Source organism: Solanum dulcamara, chromosome 12 (genome assembly GCF_947179165.1).
Source record: "Solanum dulcamara chromosome 12, daSolDulc1.2, whole genome shotgun sequence".
In the NCBI taxonomy this organism is placed as follows: Eukaryota; Viridiplantae; Streptophyta; class Magnoliopsida; order Solanales; family Solanaceae; genus Solanum; species Solanum dulcamara.
The window spans coordinates 15,483,752-15,505,289 of record NC_077248.1 but is presented as its reverse complement, the minus strand read 5'-3'; the positions used below and the strand labels follow the sequence as shown (position 1 = coordinate 15,505,289).

At 32.5% G+C, this 21,538-nt stretch overlaps 3 protein-coding genes and 1 long non-coding RNA gene across 4 annotated transcripts; 1 reads left to right on the top strand and 3 right to left on the bottom strand.

Annotated features, from left to right (window-relative positions):
- Positions 1-3,392: 3,392 nt before the first annotated feature.
- LOC129877233 (dirigent protein 21-like) lies at positions 3,393-4,449 on the bottom strand. Its single transcript, XM_055952722.1, is given in 3 exon segments — positions 3,393-3,603; positions 3,890-3,976; positions 3,978-4,449. Coding segments are annotated over 3 exon segments (576 nt in total). The 5' UTR covers positions 4,256-4,449.
- Positions 4,450-7,583: 3,134 nt separating this feature from the next.
- Positions 7,584-8,278, bottom strand: LOC129876966 (dirigent protein 22-like). Its single transcript, XM_055952441.1, has one exon. The coding sequence runs from the start codon at positions 8,198-8,200 to the stop codon at positions 7,646-7,648; it is 555 nt and encodes a 184-aa protein (XP_055808416.1). The 5' UTR covers positions 8,201-8,278; the 3' UTR covers positions 7,584-7,645.
- Positions 8,279-10,248: 1,970 nt separating this feature from the next.
- LOC129877371 (uncharacterized) lies at positions 10,249-11,783 on the top strand. Its single transcript, XM_055952868.1, has 2 exons — positions 10,249-10,622; positions 10,751-11,783. The coding sequence occupies exons 1-2, from the start codon at positions 10,433-10,435 to the stop codon at positions 11,515-11,517; spliced, it is 957 nt and encodes a 318-aa protein (XP_055808843.1). The 5' UTR covers positions 10,249-10,432; the 3' UTR covers positions 11,518-11,783.
- Positions 11,784-12,917: 1,134 nt separating this feature from the next.
- LOC129877373 (uncharacterized) lies at positions 12,918-13,947 on the bottom strand. Its single transcript, XR_008763530.1, has 2 exons — positions 13,445-13,947; positions 12,918-13,321 (listed from the first exon to the last, which is right to left on the bottom strand). It is a non-coding gene; the product is annotated as an uncharacterized LOC129877373 (long non-coding RNA).
- Positions 13,948-21,538: the final 7,591 nt, after the last annotated feature.

The following is a 21,538-nucleotide window of genomic DNA, read 5'->3' as shown; positions in this document are numbered from 1 at the left end:
ATTAAAATACTAGCAAATATGCAACCTAGTATTAGTATAAACTAAATGTTTAGAAGTTAAAACTTTGATTACTCTATTTTGATTGAAATGTATTTTAAATGTAATTGATTAACAAAAGGAGTTATTTGTACTTTCTTTTGAATATATATTTCTACATATGTAATGTTTTATTATAATACAACTGACACCATATTTTAAATCGTCGAAGTCATAATACTTTATTATATGCGTATATATTAGTCGAAGTTAACAAACTAAGGTTACTAAACCAAACTTCAAAATACCAAATCATACCAAATAAAATTGGTATGATAATGGTATAATAGTTTTAAAAATTAAATACTAAAATTATCATACCGAAGTTTCAAATATCATACTATACATACCATGCCCACCCTTTCCATAAGGGACATGACATTCCAGGTTGGTGAGCAAGTGCTTCTAAAGGTGTCACCCATAAAGGAAGTAATGAGATTTGGTAAAAAAAGTCCTCGCTATATTGGCCCCTTTGAGATTCTTGACTGTGTAGGACCAGTGGCTTACAGGTTGGCTTTACCACCTTGCTTGTCTGGGGTACATCCAGTATTCCATGTGTCCATGCTGAAGAAATATCATAGGGATGGACATTATATCATTAAGTGAGATTCAATTTTACTAGACAAGGATCTTCAGTATGAGGAAGAGTCAATGGCAATCTTAGATCGTGATGTTCAGAAGCTAAGGACCAAAAAAAATTAAGTCTATAAAAGTCCAATGGAAGCACCGTCCGGTAGAGAAAGCTACTTGGGAAACTGAAAAGGATATGGGAGATAAGTATCCCCATCTATTCGTCGAATCAAGTACTATTTTATCTTTGTCTTAGGCCACTCTTCCTAGTTGATCATTTGATGACAAGTGATGGGTAAATTGGTTTATTATAATGACTTGATCCGTCGTTATGGGTAAGCCAATGGGAAAAGAAACTAGGCCATAAAACTTTTGGATAGTGACTTAAAAATTTTGAGTGTATGCCAGATTTAGCCAAAATCTTAGTCAGTTGAGGTATAGGGTGATCCGATAATGTATGGGAGATAGAATCTACAACTTTATTAATTGAGTTGATAGCCATAACAATATGGAGATATACGACTTTATAAAATTATATTCGGGCGAGTAAAACTCCTAAAATTTAACTTGGCGTGAAGGGTAGATGTTAAGACGTCATAGAATGAGGGTGTGTTGTGATATGTAAAACCTTGAGACTCTTTATGAGATCTTGTCTCTGCATATCCCGCTAGAGAGGGATTACTCCTACCGGGGCGGAGCCACAAGAACAGGACGGTCTCATTGTGGTAGGACAGTCGTGACTTAATACAGGATAAAACCCCCAAAATGGTATTTTTTGCATAAAAACTATTCTTAAGAGTTAAGAGGCAACCCATGGAACTTTTGATTATTTTTCCATGAATTCTCACGCCAAAGGTAAGATTATTACTCCCCTAATTCGTATTTTGATTTTCTAAAACCTAGAATTATGAGTGGTGATCATTGGGGGAAGGTTTTGACCTAAAATTAATGGTGGAAAATAGCCCTGAATGGGGGTTAGGATCATGGGTTTTACCTAAGTTAAGAATTATGTTATAACTCATATAAATTAGGCCCTTTTATTGATTATTTGTATGTATGTGACTATTTTTAGATCAAGAACAAGCCGAACAAACCCGAAAAGGGAAAGCTCCAGCACTTTAGAGTTGTTAAAGCTTGGTTTTGAGGTAGGTGATGGTTTTGTCTTCCCTTATGTGTTATATGTTCTTGCTAATTTCTCCACTGTATGCATTTATGTATGTGAATAGGGAAGGCTGAAATGAATCATGTGAAATGATTGTTTATGGTCTAAGGCTTGCAATGAACATAATCTTGGTAGATATGACTATGAACTATTCACTATATTTGTGGTTGATTGTGTATGCTTGGATCGAATGTCAGGTTCCTACATATACCTAGATCGGGTGTCACGTTTTGACACACTATTAGGTGTTGTAGGTCCCATAAGAGGACTTTTATTTAAAATTGCATGATGTTAGGGAATGTTAATCTGTGAGTATGTTTAAGTACTAGATATAAGATGATAAGTGGTAAGATACTCTGCATATTTGTGTTTATTGTGTTGTAATTTCTTGTTATGTCTAACTTACTAGCTAGTGGCGTGATCTTATCAGTACACTGTTGCTTTTGTGTATTGATACTGCATTTGGTCTGTCTTTGTTAAGTACAGGGCATCTTCAGGTGGCTTCTGAGAGACCTCATATAGAAGACCGTTAGTTTTCAGAGTTCAAGGGTGAGTCAGTTCTTTCAGGCTACCATGAGCTCTTCCATATCTTAGTCCTTCATTCATGATTTAGACTTTCAAACACTAGTTTTATTTTTATAACTTTTGGGGGTTTCATCCCTTTTCTCTAGACTTGTTATTGATTAGAGGTTTTGGTATATCGACTTTATGGTCCTAAGTGTTAATTTCTGCATATTGGATTGTTTGACTAGATTTTATGAGTTTATGGGAACTCAGTCTTACTTCTTTAATTAAAACTGCTTCCGCTTCTTTAATTGGTTGTCTCTTGCGATTACTGTTAGCTTGGCTGGAATAGTAGTTCTTCCACCAGAGGGTTAGTGCGGGTATTAATCACGGCGAGTCAGGATCATGACATCACCAATCAATATACCTAAACCGAGTAGATTATTCTTCTTTATTTGTTGATTGGAGGACATTTACATGTATTTATTCTAGTTTGATTGATTATTGATAGCTATTTGAGCTTGCTTTAGCTGATAGATCATATATATTATTGAATTATATTAAAATGGCAGGTGACAGCTGCAAAAGCAATAATTTTCTACCGCTTTTTTTAAGAAAAAAACCCTCATGAGATCGCTTTTCTGCAATTTTATTTTTCCAAAATGCAGTAAAGAGACTTCATGAGAATTAATGACCTCATGAGGAACTTATTTGCTTTATTTTTAATTAAAAACCATCTCATGAGGCCGCTATTCAGGAAATAATAATAAAAAAAGACAAGGGCCTCATGAGGTTTTCTTAATTAAAAAAAATATAATATAATAATAAAAATTGGTTTTATGGGGTCTCCTTTTGTAAAAACAAAAGTAAAAAGTACCTCTGAAATATGCGAAATTGAACAATTTTTTTTCTGAATTAATAATTTAATTTTAAAGTATTCTTGCGTTTGATCCAAAAATCCATATTCCAAAACATGGTTATTTGTACAAGGGTATATCTCGATCAAATATTTTATTTTTCATCACACATCTTTATTCTAAAGAAAAAATACATAATGTAGCAGTATTTAAATATAATGAACAAGAAACTACAAATGAAAATAAAATAGAAAAGCATCAAATTAAATGTCATTATGCAAGACTATAACATTGTACTCAACAACACCATCTCTGTTGGTCGTATTGATCCAATACGTCTTAGTGGTGGTGATTTCCTGAGCCAATCGAAAATTTTCAGAACCACCAACGATCGGCATCTCATGATACTTGGGAAATGCTGGATTCCGGCCAAGTACACTCAACGTGCTATCATTATACTCACCAGTTGTGAATGGTGGCGGATCCAGGAATTTTATGAAGGGGGTTCAAAAATAATTAAACACGCTAATCAGAAAAAAATATGCTTATTCGGATTCGAATCCGCGAGCTGAGACAAGCTAAGGCAAAATATTGAACCTCATTTGCCACAAAGCTAGTCCTTTGGTTTATGCTTAGGAGGTTCAATATTAAATATATACACATAAATTAAAAATTTTATCTTATATATACAGTATAATTTTTTAACGAAGGGGGTTCGAATACCCCTGAACTTGTCTTGGGTCCGCCCCTGGTTGTGAACACAAAGTTGAGAGTCATGAGAAGGCCAGACACATTTTGATCAGCTGCTCCATAAATCCCTTAAGATCGACCCACTATAGTCGAATTGGGCAGGTCCAACTGTTGGTGGGTTGTCTATCATTTCAACAAACCCAAAGAAAGTTGGCCATTTAGTAGTCATGTTAGACTGGGCTATCTGAACTGCAGTTGGATTTTTTCCACTAGTTATATCATGAAAATAGAAATGAAATTTGGTTACCTTTTGCTTTGCAAGAGGAAGCTTGTGGAACCATTTTTCCATAGCTTTGGGTCCTAATATAACCCCTTGAGCCATTGGCATAGCCATAACAATGAAGCAAATAAATAAAACTAGGATTGCTTTTTCCATCTCTTTATATCTCCTTGTCTCTCCCACTTAGTGTTTTGAGAAAGAATGATTAATTGCATATATATACAAGGATATTGAGAAAAACTCAATCTAACGACTATTTGATTAGAAGAACAGAGGAGAACAATCGAAGAGAAAACTCCATTGAAGAAGGAGAAATGAATTGATCTAAAAATTTGATCAATACTCCAACTAACTTGATGAAGTTCAGTGGTAACAAACTATGCAGTAACTAACTACATTTCCAACAGATCAGTATATATATATATATATTATATTATATTGGTGAGTATACGAGTTTGTTTGTATGTCAGAAAACTCATAAGAAGAAAAAATAGATTGGTTCTTATTCAATATATAGAAATTGTTAGTTAATTGACTCTTAAATTTCCACTTAATGGGGGGAATCATTTCAAATCGAAAAGGAGGAATAAAGGAAAGAAAAGAAGAATGCACATGGCATCTATATTACTTTCTTTACTACTGTACAGAAGACTCTAGAACTAGCCATCTCTTTATGAATGTGTCAGTTTTTAATCGAGGATATTTATAAAAATTTTATATTTATATTTATATTTTTTAAAATATTTAAAAATTATGTAAAAAATATTTTAAATTACGATAATTAATAAATTGAGATATATAATATATATTAGGTTCGTATTGATATGGGCTCCTGTGTTTAGTTTTAGTATGAGAACCTCGGTTTTGGATCATCTCTAACGACCTTTTGTTTTTTTGCCAAACTTAAGATTTCAAATCCTACATTTTAAAGAGATACATGTAGATATTCTTTAAATGGTATAATAGTGTAAGCTAAAGATTACTTTCTTTGTTTTAAATTGTTTGATCTATTTTGAATTGATATGGAGTTTAAAGAAATAAAATTTGAATTTTGTAATCTTAAATATGTTGTGGAAGATTGAAACTAAAAAATTATTGAAAAGGAAAAAAAGTTATTTTTTTAGAGAAAATTTCATAAATAGGTAAGAGTTGAAATATAATTAACTTCCTTAACTACTGTTTCAGTAGCTATTATATATCTTGCTTGAAATTTATTTTTTATACAAATTGGACATTTAACTTAATTAATGAGACGGAGATTTAGATTATTAAAAAGGAAATTAATCCCACAAATCATGGTTATTGTATGTGATTAGAATTTCTTACCAAATATGACTTCTACCAAACAAAGAAAGATAAATTTAACTTCCTAAATAAACATGTCAAAAAATGACTTATATATACACACAAAAAAAAAAGTAAATGTATATAAATATCGTAATTGTACAAATAAATAGCTGGAACGTATACTTGTTGATTAAATGCAAATACAAAAAAGTAATTGCATATAATTATTGAAAATATAAAAATAATGTCTAGAAAAGTAAGAAAGCCGCAACAAGCATTGTTACGCTAAATTCATAGAATCGTATGCAACATAATGTGAAATGTATCGATAGAAATACAAATCACAAAAAATATATAAAACAAATTGTACAAATACCTCAATAATGTTGAGATTATACAAATAATAGTTGGAACGTATACTTGCTGATAATATACAAATACAAAATAAGTAATTGTATATAATTGTTGAAAATATACAAATAAGCTCTAAAAAGGTACAAAAACTGCAATAAACATTGATACGCTAAATTTATAGAATCGTATACAACATAAGGTGAAATGTATTAAAAGAAATACAAATCACAAAAAATATACAAAAATAAATTGTAAAAAGTACCTCAATTTCTTCACCATGATCTTGGTTCATTGACCAAATTCATCATCTTTTTCTACAGATGTTTTTGACCCACGTCCATTAAGTGTACCGATTTTGGAGTTGGTTTACCGGAGATGGTGTTATTGTTGTTCGTCGGAGATCTAGTCTGTCGGAGATGCTTCGTCTAGGTTTGTGCGAGCCTAAAGCTCACTAGTTCGTGATGGGTTTCACCGAAAAATGGATGTTTGGTGGTTAACACAATGACGACGGAGAGGAACAAAGGTGGTGAGGATGGAAGTTTGTGGTGGTAGTTTGGTTTGCTGTAGTGACTGGTGGTTTGTGGCTTGGTGGTTTGATGGTGGTTCGTGGTGCTCGTTGGGTGTGAAGAAAGAAGAAGAACAACTAGGTTGGATGGTGGTGGAAGATTTGAGAGGAAAACACAATTTTTTTGAAATTTGAAATCTGATTGTAATTGAGTGAATTAAGGAGAAAAATCAGTAAAAAGATTATGATGAGAGAAATGTTAATTTGCATAATTGGGAAAATGGAAGATATAATAATCTGTTAGGGATATACAAATCGAGAAATGGCCCCAAGCAACTCGGACGAAACATTAGTGGCAGGGGTAATTGTTTAAAACTATAGCTATTTAATATAATTAAGTAGTATACGTTAACTTAGTTGCGTAATTTTTTCTTTTTAAAAAAAAATGGATTAAAAAAATAATAGATCAAACAAATTGAAAAAAAGAAAAGTATAAAACTTAAATTCGCTAAGGACTGAGTTGCTAACGTAATCTGAAGCTTGTAACTTTCAAAACTCAGAAATGCCTATACATCTCAGGTATGTATGACTGTCTCTAAACCTTAAAATATCCAACATTACATTAATTTACAATACCAGGCAGTTATTTATAAATTTCTGCTACTGTTAGATGCGTCAAATATAGCCCAAATACCAGTGATTCTTTCTATCCGTTCAGAATTTTATAAATTGTGCATAAGCTAATTAATAAGAAAATTTTTCAGAAATAGTTAACATTTGGTTGTTATTAAGCTTTCTTAGCTATAGTTTTTTCTATTTACAATCCGTACTTATAAATTTGAGTTTGCTATATAGTGTATGAATTGTATTTTTCGATGAATATGACTAAAAAAATACAAATATAAAATAATTAATTTGAGTAATCGCTAACACGATCTTTTCAAATCGTGCGTCGTATAATCTGTTCATCCACTTTTTAATTTTGAATATTTGGTGTATAAAATTCCTTTCATTCAATAACTTTTATCTCTACCAGAATTAATATTGTCTCACTTTTTATTTATGGTTTTGAAAAGGATATCTAAAATTAGAGTTCCCTTTTCTTTATAACCCTAATTTTCTTGCAGATCATGTAGTTGCCTCCTACACCCTTTTTTGTTTCTTAACTACGCCAGGCCCCAACTTTCACCTCTAGATTATTTTGATTTTAAATTGTTAATATCGTGACTCGTAGTAGTTTTCAAATATGTCAATTCCATATCAAAAAATATAAAGATTTTATGTCTAATTAAAGGTTTTATTCCATTGATCAATACACATCTTTATTCTAACCAATAGAAGTATATATTCAAATATAATGAATAGGAAATTACAAATGATACTAAAAATGCAAAAGCACATCAAATGTCATAATGCAGGACTATAACATTGTACTCAACAATAGCATCGGTAGCATTCATCCAATAGGTTTTCGCAGTGGCGATTCCCTTAGCCAATCGGAAAATTCCAGAACCTCCGACGATAGGCATCTCACGGTACTTATGAAATGCCGGGTTCCGTCCAAGTACACTCAACGTGCTACCATTATACTTGCCAGCTGTGAACACAAAGTTGAGGGTCATGAGAAGGGCAGCCTCATTTTGATCAGCTCCACCATAAATCCCTTGGGCTCGACCCACTATTGTCGAATTGGGCTCTGGCCCAACTGTTAGTGGATCGTCAATCATTGCAACATACCCAAAGAAAGTTGGGGATTTGGATTGGATTATTGGAACTGCAGTGGGATTTTTCCCACTAGTTATGTCGTGAAAATAAAAATGAAATTTGGTTACCTTTTGCTTTGCATGAGGAAGCTTATGGAACCATGTTTCAACAGCTTTGGGTCCTAATACAACACCTTGAACCATTGACATAAGAATAAAGCAAAGCAATAGAACTAGGTTTGTTTTTTCCATCTCTTTTTCCTTTGTCTATAATGAATGCATTGCATATACAAGGATATAGTGTATATAAATGGCAACTAGATGTTAGTTGTCGAAAAAGTCAAAAGAAAGAAAAGATTAATGTATTGAGTATAAAATATACAAGGATATAGTGTATATATATGGCAACTAGATGTTGGTTGTCGAAAAAGTCAAAAGAAAGAAAAGATTAATGTATTGAGTATAAAATATAGAGGAGGTTGTTAGTTAGATGACTTTTAGAGGCAACAGCCATGAAGATTATGAGTCTTATTTTCAGAGTGAAAAATGAAATAGGAAAAATTAAGTTGTGTTTGTTCATGAATGTAAATTGAAGTTTTTTTTAAAAAAAAAAATTATAACTTATGAGTAATTTTGAGTGAAAATAATTTTGTGGCCAAACGCGTTTCTATTTTTAACAAACATTTATTTCAAATATGGTTATTTATAAACCCTGTATTAGATATGCATTACATCAATCTGCACATTGCACGACAGAATATGCTAAAGGGATTTTACAACATTTGTTGTAGACAATAATATTTAATGTTATGTCAAACCATTCCAACTGATATATTCATTCAGTGGGAAAATTACGCTCCGTTGTCTACTAGGAGAAATATTTTTTCCATTCGTATTTTGAATTTATTATTTGATTTAATTTATATTTGTGTATAAAACGTTTATACATTATTATATAAGATTGATATATTATACTACGTCATGTGATGTTTTATATTAGACTATATACTTTTGAGAATTTCCTTTTTTTTATTTAACAAAAAATGATCAAATTCATCAATATGTATATGTTCTTGAGTAGTGTACTTATTCTACCTCAGAGTCGGAAGCGAAAGGATAATTTTTTTTGCAAAAATTTTAAAATGACGATTAATTTTGGGATGAAACCAAAAGGGTAAAAACGCACTCCAAGTGCGAGTTCGTCAGTCAAAACATTAAAGGAAGTGGCAGAATGTGACTTACGAGTCGCATCAAAAAAAGATTTTTGGGTTGGTAGTGGGCTGGGGTGGGCAACGGGGTGGGGGGCTGGGGATGGTGTGGGGGAGGGAAGAGGCGCTTGGGCTTACGATTTAAAGGAAGTCGCATGCTGCAGTGCGACTTATAAGTCGCATCCTACCATGCGACTTCCTTTAAGGTTTTAGCTGTTTTAAAGTCGCACCCCAAGATACGTTTTTACCCTTTTAGTTTCATCCTAAAATTAATCATCATATTAATCTTTTTATAAAAAAAATTACTCTTTCGGCTCCGACCGCTTCTCCTCCACTCAACTTTATACCATTTAAAGTTGTAATCTTGAAGCATAGTCAACCAAATAAAATAAGGGTGACGATAGCCACATGATATATAAAATGCGATTATGACTCTCTACCAATAATTCAAGCAAAGGGACCCCACCATTATCACCTAAACAAATGCCAAAAGAGAAAGTCTATATATCCCCCACAACGCTACAACCACAACATTTTGGATGTTATATTATATGTTGACATAATTATGTTGGAACAAGACATATCTAAAAGGAAGTGAATATATCCCTCTTAAGTCATAATAATTGAACAAAGTTCCGTATATTAAAAAAGCTTAATAAATTTATCAGAATAATTCATTTACACATTCGAATAAAGTCTTATTTCACTTAATAAGTTTTGTTCCACTTAAACACTTTAATTCCTAATAAACTATTCCAATTAAATACTTTTAATTTAAATTTTATAGATTTTAAAGTTATTTTCATTCATCTTTAGATAGTTAACTAAACCACAATGTGAATTTTGTCCTTTTTTTGGTCATGCGCATCAAACTTGAATAGAAAATGTTCATAATGGTGTCATGCTTGCCTTTTGGTTCTGTAGCTTATTGAGGGGATGGCATATAATTAAAGAAAAAGACATATTTTATGTGGTCAACTTAATTATCTATAGATAATGTAACACACGAAAAAAATAATCAAAATTTGCATTAAAAATATCTAATTTGAACACTTTATTAAAAATTAAATTGTTCAATTGAAACAATGCATAATTCAACTGTCTGAAATATCCGACGATATTTGGAGTGGTTATGCATTAAGCCTATTAAAAATGCACATATTAATAGGCGCAGATAAACAGATGTTTTGACTGTGCAGAAACAGGGAGGAAAGAAAGAAAATTCAGAAGAAGAGGAAGTATTATTGCTTCTTCTTCTTGAGAAATTATTCTCAAGATGGGTGGCGAGCTGTCTAAACAAGTGGAAAGACGAAAAGCTATCGATACTCAGAAGAAAAGTTTGTGTGATCTCAAGAAGAAAAATGGATGCAATTTTCCTGGTTGTGATTATCACGTACAAGACAGGAAAAATTGGATGTCAACACTTATCCCTGAGAAAATTCATGTGAACCAGATTGTTTGGCCAGGTACGCAAAAAAAATAAAAACAAATTCAACATTTAAATTTTATAGGTTCATATACACTAATTTAATATTTCTTAGAAATTTTAAGTATTTTTACATATATATCTATGTTCCATGTCTTACCTTTGTAGGTACACATGATTCTGCAACTGATGAGATTGGAATCCCATTCATCTCTCGCCCTTTTGCTCAATGTCAATCTTTGTCCATTTACCAACAACTGGTAATTGGGGTTCGTGCTCTTGACATCCGTGTTCAAGAAGATCGTCGTGTATGCCATGGCATCCTTCTTTGCTACAATGTTGATGTTGTTATCAACGATGTCAAGAAGTTCCTGTCTGAAACACATTCAGAGATAATAATCCTGGAAATCCGTACAGAGTTTGGCCATGATGATCCACATGATTTTGACAAGTATTTGGAGGCTGAGTTAGGGGAGTTTCTCATCTACCAAGATGAAAATGTTTTCAACAAGACTATTGCAGAGTTATTGCCAAAAAGAATTATATGCGTTTGGAAACCAAGAAAATCACCTCAACCTAAACAAGGAAGTCCTTTATGGAGTTCATGTTACCTAAAAGATAACTGGATAGACACTGACTTACCTGAAAAGAAATTCGAAAGCAACATGAAGCATTTGAGTGAGCAACCACCGGTAACATCCCGGAAATTCTTTTACAGGGTGGAGAACACGGTGACACCACAGGCAGATAATCCAGTCATGTGGGTGAAACCAGTGACTGAACGGATTCATCCATATGCAAGGTTGTTTATAATGGAATGTATTTCTCGAGGTTATGGTGATCGATTACAAATATTTTCATCAGACTTCATAGATGAAGATTTTGTGGATGCGTGCATTGGTCTTACAAATGCAAGGATTGAAGGGAAGCTCTGAATCTGAACAAATGTTTACAGGTCTAAATAGCAGTATAAATATGTCTTTCAGTAATTTTAATTATGTATGTAGTTTGATCAGAAAGCAACGCGTCCTACTTGTTGCTAAAGAGGTAATTGTTGTGTCATAGGTAGCTAGTTTGATTCTCTAGTCCTTATTTAGGTGCCTGAATGCGTCTGCTGCTATATCTGTAACTCAGAATATGTGAATAACAACTGTGCTGTCTGTCCCTCGGAAATGAAAGATGATCTAAATGACTTTTTTAATACTTGAGTAATAATACCTTTCATAATTTTAAGGTTTTGGAACAAGCAAGAACAATGTGTAATGCAAACAAGTTTAACTCATCTTCTGTAGTTTCAATTACTTTTAACAGTTTCTTATTGAACTTGAATATCTTAAACATGTTGAATTGAGAAGTATTTCCTTATAACGCTACTGACGTAATTTAGCAATCCACCAAAGAAAAGCAGCAGCAACGGGAGGAGTTCACAGTCCATCAGTGAAAACTTGTTTTTTTGCACATATCTTTCCAAGACAAATAAGCATCATGTATCAAGAAGAAAAATGACATTAGGCAAGTTGAAGTATGGCCTAGCTGTCAATGAAATGAAAAAGAAAACAATGGAAGACCAAGGTTCAGATCCATCCAAAAAACTAGGCTAGCTGATTTTTTTTTCTCATATGTCTAAATTGTAGTGGACAAAGAGATCCGATACTTATGCTAGTAGAAGGTACCAGATGTTGTGCTGGAATAATCAAGGTGGATACAAGTTGACTCGAACACCACCACTTTCTTTTTAAAGGAAAAAATACATCTATGGTCTAGAAGAAGATTATTCTGAGGAATAATGCTAAAATTGTCATAAATGGTGATAGTGAGGGAAAAGAAAATGACAAGAGAGATAGGAAGACCAATTGAGTATGCAAGAACATGATATATCAGATGAAGAAGCTCTTAACTGTCTTCACCAATATAGAAATTTGCCATGCTCTTTTGTCTTGCTGGTTAAAAACCAGGTCAATATCTCAAAAAGAAGAAAAAGGAACAAAATTCACTTTTTTCATATCATTATGAGGTTGCATCAATATGATCTATGCCTAGGTCCAAGAGGAACCATTTTTTGATCTCATATCTCTACAAAACTTGAGTCCTCAAAACTCCTTGAAATTATTGGATATCAAAGAAAGTATTCATGCTAAAGGGAGGGACCAAAAAGTAAAAAAAGGAAATGAAATAACAGAACGTGTGTATATTCCTGCACAAGGCGAACAATTGGATTGAATGCAAGATTTTACGGTTTGTGTTATAAAATCCATATCAAGTCAAATTTGATATATTAAAAGAGTTTTAGACCAGAAAACTCTTGATAGCTTTTCACTGTCATATGGATGGGTAATCAAGTAAAATCAATCTCGCATTGAAATAGAATTTATAATTAAACAAGTATATGAGCAACATATCTGGAATTTGTCCATAGTCTACCACAGAAGTCTTTGGGATTTGCCCTACTTGCTCTATTGTCTCAAAAACAGAGGTGTGCACATAAAAACTCAAATGTATGTTTACCCTCGACTACGCTAACAAGTATAGGTGACCCATCATAACTCTTTCCTCTTATGCATTTCAAGTAGCAGTCTTAGCATTCTGAAAACTTACATCATAAGTTTCTTGGTCCTTCATGGAATTATTCTGTCACAGATGAATCGCCCCCAGACCAGTCTTCCAAGTTCTATCAGTTCAAAGGTATTGAGAATACTTTGGACACTACTATCCAGCCGCTTTGTAGGCACACTAGTCAATCTGTTGTACAACAATAACATATAAGTATTGCGATGCACCAATTGTACCTCAGTTTTGCATAGCTAAAGCTTACCAATGGTGAAAATTATGGTAATGAGCGAAAAATTAAATAGTGCAAAATACCTTTTCATGGCTAATGAGTTGATTCAGAGGAACGGGAAAGGTTTTGACCACTTATGTCCCCTGCACTATTTGCATCAGCCCGAGAAAGTAGGTTAGATCTGGAATACTTAGCCACGTCCTGAACATCCAATACAGGGTTGTTTTGCACCACTCATAAAATGATGTAATTCTCTTACTTCTTCCTTTAATTATTGCCGTTTGAATTTGCTGATTTCTTCGTCTATTTTTAGATAACTTTTTATCACTGGTTTACCATCAATGTTGACGTTTGAGTTAACTTCATCATCTATGTCACTATCAACCTTCATCACAAAATCCCATTCCCCATGATTAATCCATCTTGTATAACCTTCAACAAATCCATAGCATATTAGATGATCATATATTCCATTCTTTCGATACCAACAGATATTACAACACTTTGCACAAGGACACTGGATTTCTTCGCCTTGAGGATCTCCAACAGTGTAAGCAAAGTCCAAGAAATATTGAACACCATTATATATTCTTTGCCATACCTCGGCAACTAGGGCGGACGTTAAAAAATTACATTATATATATAAGATAAATTTTTTAATTTATGTGTATATATTTAACATTGAACCTCCTAAGCATTAGCCAAAGGACTAGCTCAGTGGCAAAGAGGTTCAGTATTTTGCCTTTGCTTGTCTCAGCTCGCGGGTTCGATTCCTAATAACCACTTTTTTTTTTTTTCTGATTTTAGGTAATAAAATGCTGAACCCCCTTCATAAAATTCCTGGTTCCGCCACTGTTGGCAACTCCATCCAATACTTGGACACATCTTGAGCAAACCTAAATAATCAAACATCGATATTAAGACTTCAAGTATATATTCAATTATGCATCACCAATACTTTACAAACATATCAATAATATGGGTAAAAGTCTGTAAAAACTATACCTAGTATATTCAACTTGGAGATCAAGATGCAATAACACATCTATTAAGCATTTACTCATCCGGAAGATACATCAAACAAAAATTCATGATGAATTCTCATGATCCGATTCAAAGGTAGAGAAACAACAATGACTAAGCATCGGTCCCAAACAAGTTGAGGTCGTGTATAAGAATCCGCATTTCTTCAATTGAGCTCATATATATATACCACATAAACCATCTTTCCGCCTTTTGGTCTATCTTCAGCCTTTGCTTTTTGGCTCAAGGAATAGTATCCTCTTAGAGTTAGATCTTGATGGGGATATCACAACTATTCTACCTTGTGGGGGTGCCCATGCGACTCGTGATGGATGCTTGATCAATCTAATTTGAGATTGCAATCTTCAGTTTTCACATAACCCTTCTTCCACTTTTGGTCTAAAAATACCCCAACCTTTGTTTTTGGCTCAAGGGTACCAAAAACAAAGGTTGAGTTATTTTTAGACCAAAAAGTGGAAAGGGATATTTGTGAACCATTTTTCATATGTTAGGGGTATTTTTGTCCTTTTCCCGTAATAATATTAAAAGTTCTCTAACAAGTCTTAAACTTATCCTCAACTAGTAGGTATCACCTATATGGATCTTAAAACGAAAATGCCAAAAGGAAATTAAAAGAGTAACGAACAAATGACATTGAAATAAGAAACATAAAGAGGATAAGAATTTCTTACCGAGTCATGATACTAATTGTAGCTCAAACCCAACTTCAAGTCGATGGCCAATCTTTCCAGATACAGATTAATCTTCTAGGAAAAAAGAAGAAAAAAGACAGCTAAATGTCATGGATAACAACATCAAATAGGCTAGAACCATGCATTTAACAAATTTAGTATCAGAAACTTTAGTGCACATAGAGAACCAGCAGACAGTAGTTAGTATTGGAGGAAAATTCAACTCTTTGAAGGATAGGATGCAACATTGGTATACACAAGGACAATTCACCCTTACTTTTAATGGGAAGTACTCAATCACAAGTGGTTATCTTGCTTTGATAGGCAGCCAAGCTAAGTTAGATATAGCTAAATTAGTTTGGAACTCTGTGTCACTGCCTAGGCATAGATTCATCATGTGGATAGCAGTTCGTTCATAACAGACTGCTCACTTGCATATAAACATGCACGTAGAAGATACTAACTGCTGCATATGAAAAGCATCAGTGATGGAGATGAGCAGACATTTGTTTGTAGAATGTGATTATGCTGCAATGGTGAGAGCTAATCATATACAATGGTCCAACATCTCACTGCCTGCAAGAGTCCTGAAGACTACGCTGGAGATGATTGGTAGGATAAACTGGAAGAAGTTTAAGAAAGAAGTGGTGGTTGCTCTATGGGGAGCTATGGTGTACTACATCTGGAAAGCAAGGAACTGGAAACAGTTCAAAGGTGTTCAGATACTACATACAGACACAGTGGGGTAAATTACACGAAAAATTGTAAAGAGGATAGAAATGTATAGAGAAACAAAGAGAGCATATAGATGTCGAAGTTTTTGGTAGAAATTTTTGTAATTAATTGTTGGTTCTCTTGAGGCCTACTCCTCAATACATCTTTCCTAGAAGAGGGTGATGAGGTTGGGTGCTGTTAGTTTGTATGTGTTTTCTTGGTTAATGGTAATATTCACATTTGTTGCCAAAAATTTTAGTGCACATCTAACAAACCACATTCCATTCTTCATTGTTACCTTTTCTTGTCAAAAATCATTTGTTACGATTAAGAAAATTAATCTTAAACTCTTAAGCCCATGGCCAGTTGTCCAACTAGTAATATCAGAATACCTATCCTAGCTAGAACAATACCTGATCTTTATGTTGGAGAAAATGTGTCGAAGAAGGTCTAAACGGAAAATAAATGGCTTCATTTAGATTAGTCTAAATCCTGTGCTTATCGCCTTATAAAATCAGCTAGAGCTGCGAATGAAATCTATTCAAGGTTATAAGTCTTAGGCAATTGTATGAGATAGGCATTCTGATATTAGTATATATCTTAATTTCATAAGAACAACAATAAGATAACCAGTATAATCCTACGAGTAAGGTCTGGGGAGGATAGGATATACGCAGGCCTTACCTTGTCTCAAAGGGTTAGAGAGGTTGTTTGTAATGGACCCGCGGATCAAAAGAAGTGTAGACAAAACATGTTAGAAAGTAAAATAACGACAACAATGGCATAGGACAAAGCGTAGAGAACCAAATTGAACTCAACCAAGCTGTAGGATTCAATATAGTTTGGCCCTGGTAAGGGTTTCAAAAGTCGATGCAAGCGAAACATAGATGGTTTTAAATCGTAAAAGGTTGAGTGTGCATTACAAATTGTACCCTTTTTCGATTTCTCAAATATCTTCCTGTAACAAAACTGAACAATTTTAATTTAAATGGACAATTTTAGCTTGCCCATTTAGTAAATAGAGAGATGGATTGGTAGAACAAAAGTGAAGAGGGGAAAACGAGAGAGTTTACCAGTTATCGCTGGCAGTCCGCAGCCTATCTCAAGTGGGAGAGAACACGCTTCTTATTCCTTATTCTTAGTGTATCTGAAAATGTTGCAAATTTCGTGGGAAAGTTTACTGGGAACAATTTTTTCCAATTTTTTCACTAATAATAACTGGCATATGGGTTTTTCAAATTTTTACAAACTCAATTCTCAAAATATTGGACCTATACTTTTGTAAAAAAACCTTCTTCCTTTTTTTGAGTAACTAAACCTTTTTTTTTAATCACTAAAGTATCAACGAGTTTTAACCAAAATTATATAGAGTTGATTTCCACTATATCACTTAATTAAATAGTTATTATTTCATAAAATAATTTTCTTTATTAAAGAAATTGAAATAAAAAAGAAAGAACTATTAGTTGGGTAGATGATCCACCAGCTACACAAACTTATGCAACATTACTCAGACTAACACCTCGCACATCTGGTAAGATATTTTAGTTGAAGTTTGTTGAGATAGTCATTGAAGAACCTACAATTGTATTTGAATCGTCTGATATTAAAGAGGAAAATTTGCAACATGCTCTTGTTGCAAAGTTTTCCTATGGAGGACCGACAATGACCAAGTTGAGAAAGTTTTTTCCACAGAAACTGAAGATTAAAGGGGAGTGTAACATTGGTTCATTGGGTTCTCGACATATTTTAATTCGAATGACGGAATATGATGATTTTGTAATTATTGTCTATTCTACGACAAATTTCTTCAATAATTATTAAGGAAAGATTCATGGAGGAAGACTATCGTTTTAGAATTTTTCAGTGGTTTAATCCCAAAGAAGAATCATCCCTTGCCTTGGGTTGGATATCATTTCAGAACTTACCAGTACAATTCTTTACTCGACAGGCACTGTATTTGTTATCCTCAGTTGTTGACAGACTGGTTGTTGATCGAGCTATCACGGATCAAATAAGACCAGCAACAACAAGAGTTAAATTAAAGTCGGAGTTGATTTACTAGCAGCTTTGCTTGAACGTGTGAGATTAATTGCTCACTAAAGAGCCTGTGTCGTGTGTCAAATAATTATGTATATATGATTATTTACCTTCGTATTGCCTCACTTGTAAACATCAAGGCCACAAAGATGAAGTATGCAGATTCAATAATATAAAATCCAATAAGGAAATTATATCTGAAGACTATCTATGAAACTTGAAAAGCATCGGGGAGATGCTAGGGAAATTATTAATGCAAGACGAGCTGCAAAAAATGTTATTGATTTGTGAAACGAATTAAATAACATTCAACATAATGAAAAGGTGCAAAGAAATGAGGTTGTTTCTGTTGTTAAAGTAATTGATGCTACGAAAATTTTAAAAACCGCAAGATAATAACTTAGATTGAACAGCCGTTGTGAGTGATCAATAAGCTTTAGTTTTAGTTGAAAAGGTTTGACAAACTCATTATAAACGGGGCGTGAAATAGGGCATACTATAATGCATCGGAAGGATGGTGATGTTCAGGTTGTAGAAACAATGAATAATGGCAATTTTGGTGATCCTAGACATGTTAAGGAAATGGAGGAGCCCAGTGGTATCAAGCAGAATTTTGCTACAGATGAAGAGTAATAAAAGCTACACTTTGTGATGCTATATAGGTGCAAACATTTGCTGCCCAACCTGAGAATTCGTCAATGATAGTAGAATCACAAATTCATGATAGACAAGTACAAATTGTAGCCTTAAAGCATGGTGAGAAACCTAATTTGCAAGATGAAAATTTCACAATTTGTAATTTGAAAATTTCAATAGTGACGAGAATGCAACAGAAAATTGGACTACAATTTCACAAAACAATCAACCACTATTCACATTGGTTCTTCACCAAAGTCAAAAAGTAAATCTCAAAGTCTTGAAAATAGGAGGTAGCTACTAATTTAGTCGTTTGACCTAATGTGTCAAAGGACATTGTTTGTAATATTCTTTTGATGAACACATGGGCAAAAGAAAAATGCACTAAATCCCCAAATTATTGCTTTAGTGCTCTTGTAGTTGAATCTTTTATCACCCAACTTCAATTACCCTATTACCATATGTATAGTACTGTAATGAACTTTTTTTGGTTAAAACACAATAACTAACAACCATAGCTTACTCTTCACAATTCACGAGTAATAGAATCCAGAAAACTATTGTGTAGAATTCTATTCTACGAAATTAAATGAATATCAACGGATTGTTTTGAGCTTTCTCCCCAAATACACTTTTATCTTAGGTGTATAGAATGCATAGTGTTTGCATGAAAATTAAAATACATCAACACAAAATTATATCTTCTTTAAATTCTTTGTACATCACTTTTTATATCATTTATACTTATAAAAAGTATTTTTTAAATAAATAACTTTGAAGTAAACGACACTTACACTTACTATTTTTTGTTAATTTTATAACAAAATATCTTTTATAATTTTATAATTTAAGTCTACGAAGGGAACAGTAAATAAGTATCATTTACTTCAAAGTTATTCATTTTTAAAATACCTTTTATAAATGTAAATGAGGTAAAAAGTGATGTATATAAAGAGTATAAAGAAGGTATAATTATTATTTGCAAATTATAAATTGTCATGTAATTATATGCACATGCACATTCATATAACTAAATTCTTATTAATTTTATAACAGAATATCTTTGATATTTTTATAATCTAAGTCTACGAGAAAAACAATAAATAATTATTGTTTACTTTAAAGTTATTTATTTTTTAAAAAAAATACCTTTTTATAAGTGTAAATGATATAAAAAAGGTTTTAAAATGGTATAATTATTGTTTACAATTTATAAATTGTCATGTATATGCACATTCATATAATTTATGAGGAAAAAATAAAAAAGAATTTTTTTTTCATTTTGAAAGATTTATAGTGTTTTCACGCTTCTTCTCCAGTGTAACGGAACCCAAGACCTATCGATCTTGGGTGAGAGTGCTTAACCAACTGAGCAATAAGAGGACGGTGGAGATCAATAAGGGTAAGGGGTGGGGGTAGGGTTGTGCATAAAATATCGAAAACCGAATTACCGAACCGAATCGGCTATTTCGGTATTTCGATATTCGATAATTCGGTTCGGTATTCGGTACTGAAATATAAAATTCGGTATTTCAGTTTTGGTATTCGGTATTTCAATTTTGGTATTCGGAAAATACCGAATACCAATTTTTTAATATTTTATTATTATTATTATTAATACAAAAAAACTGGAAAAAAAAAGAAAAAAAAATACCAAAAAGAGAAGAGTTTAGTAAGAGGAAATTATCCCATTTTTTTATTTCCCTTATCATTTCTATTTCAACTTTCCCACGTTTATAGCATACTATATGCACACTTTCAAGCACGTACATTATAGATAACTGCTAAAATTTAAATTCATGTACATGTAAAAAATATAAATTCTAATTTTAAATTTATGCAATTGGTTAAGAATTCTAATTTCACTTTGCATGATTCACCACGTCAGTTATCTACATAAACTGTTTGATAGTTACATTGAAAATGAGAGATTTCAACTCTTTCATATCTTTGCAGGAACTAATTAATAATTAGTGCAGTGATGTAGAGTTTTTGGATAATTCAAACAAAAACATATGTATAAAAATTATGTGTGATATATTAGAAATTTTTGTTTTCAATCTTTTTCATCATTTTTATTACATGGTAATATTTTTTTTTATTCTGTATCTATTCATAAATTATTTTCTCTTTGTTTACAATGTATCATTTCTCCTCCGTAGAATGTGACTTCAGAGCAATTTTGATTTTGATATTCGGTAAGTTAAAATGCATATATTACTTAATTATGGTGTAGTAATAAAAATGTAAGTTAAGATATATATTTTTTAGGTTAATGTAAAAATTAAATGTGGATAAATTTTTATTATACATTTACTATTAAAAAATTATGGTATTATCGAATATCATACTGAATCGAAGTTTGATTTACCGATTACCGAATTACCAAATCAAAATTTAAAAATTCGATATTTAATATATACTTTGAATTATCAATTACCGAATTATCAAATCCAAAATTTAAAAATATTGAACCGAATAGAGAACGCCCGACCCCAGTGAGGTGGATTGGGGTCATTTAGGATTAGAAATCACAAAAGGATGAGGGCCCCACATAATAGCAAAGGCGCAAGTGTCTCTATGCCTTGCTTTTAATTCAACTGACCTGGTTTACCGCGTAAGAGATGACGCAGGGGCCTGCGTCTTTATCTCCTTTGTTTTATTTATGATTAATTTGTCGTTTAGAAATTCTTATTTTTTTTGCTCTTTTGGTGCCAAACTCTTCTTTCTGTCACACATTACTGGAAATATAACATCTGAATTATCTTTGTTCGCGCATTTTTCTAATTCAAAAGAAAACTTTTTACTTGATTGCTTCTGTATTTTGTAACCTACAATCAAATATTCATGCGTAATTTTATTAAATTTTCTATGAACTTGATAACAAAATTTATTTTATCACTTTAATTATATGAATATTTAAATACTCTCCTAACAACTTTCAAATAAATTTAGTCACATCCAAAAAGGTGATGTGATAAAAATAATAATTATAGGCGCGTCTTTTTACTTTTTAAGAAAAAAGTGATTCCATTTAATATATAGTATAAAAAAAGTAAAATAAATGAACCC

Coding starts and splice junctions, on each gene's coding strand:
- LOC129876966 (XM_055952441.1), bottom strand. CDS start 8,200: ATGGAAAAAACAAACCTAGTTCTATTGCTTTGCTTTATTCTTATGTCA.
- LOC129877371 (XM_055952868.1), top strand. CDS start 10,433: ATGGGTGGCGAGCTGTCTAAACAAGTGGAAAGACGAAAAGCTATCGAT. Junction 10,623..10,750: donor GAACCAGATTGTTTGGCCAG/GTACGCAAAAAA, acceptor TTACCTTTGTAG/GTACACATGATTCTGCAACT.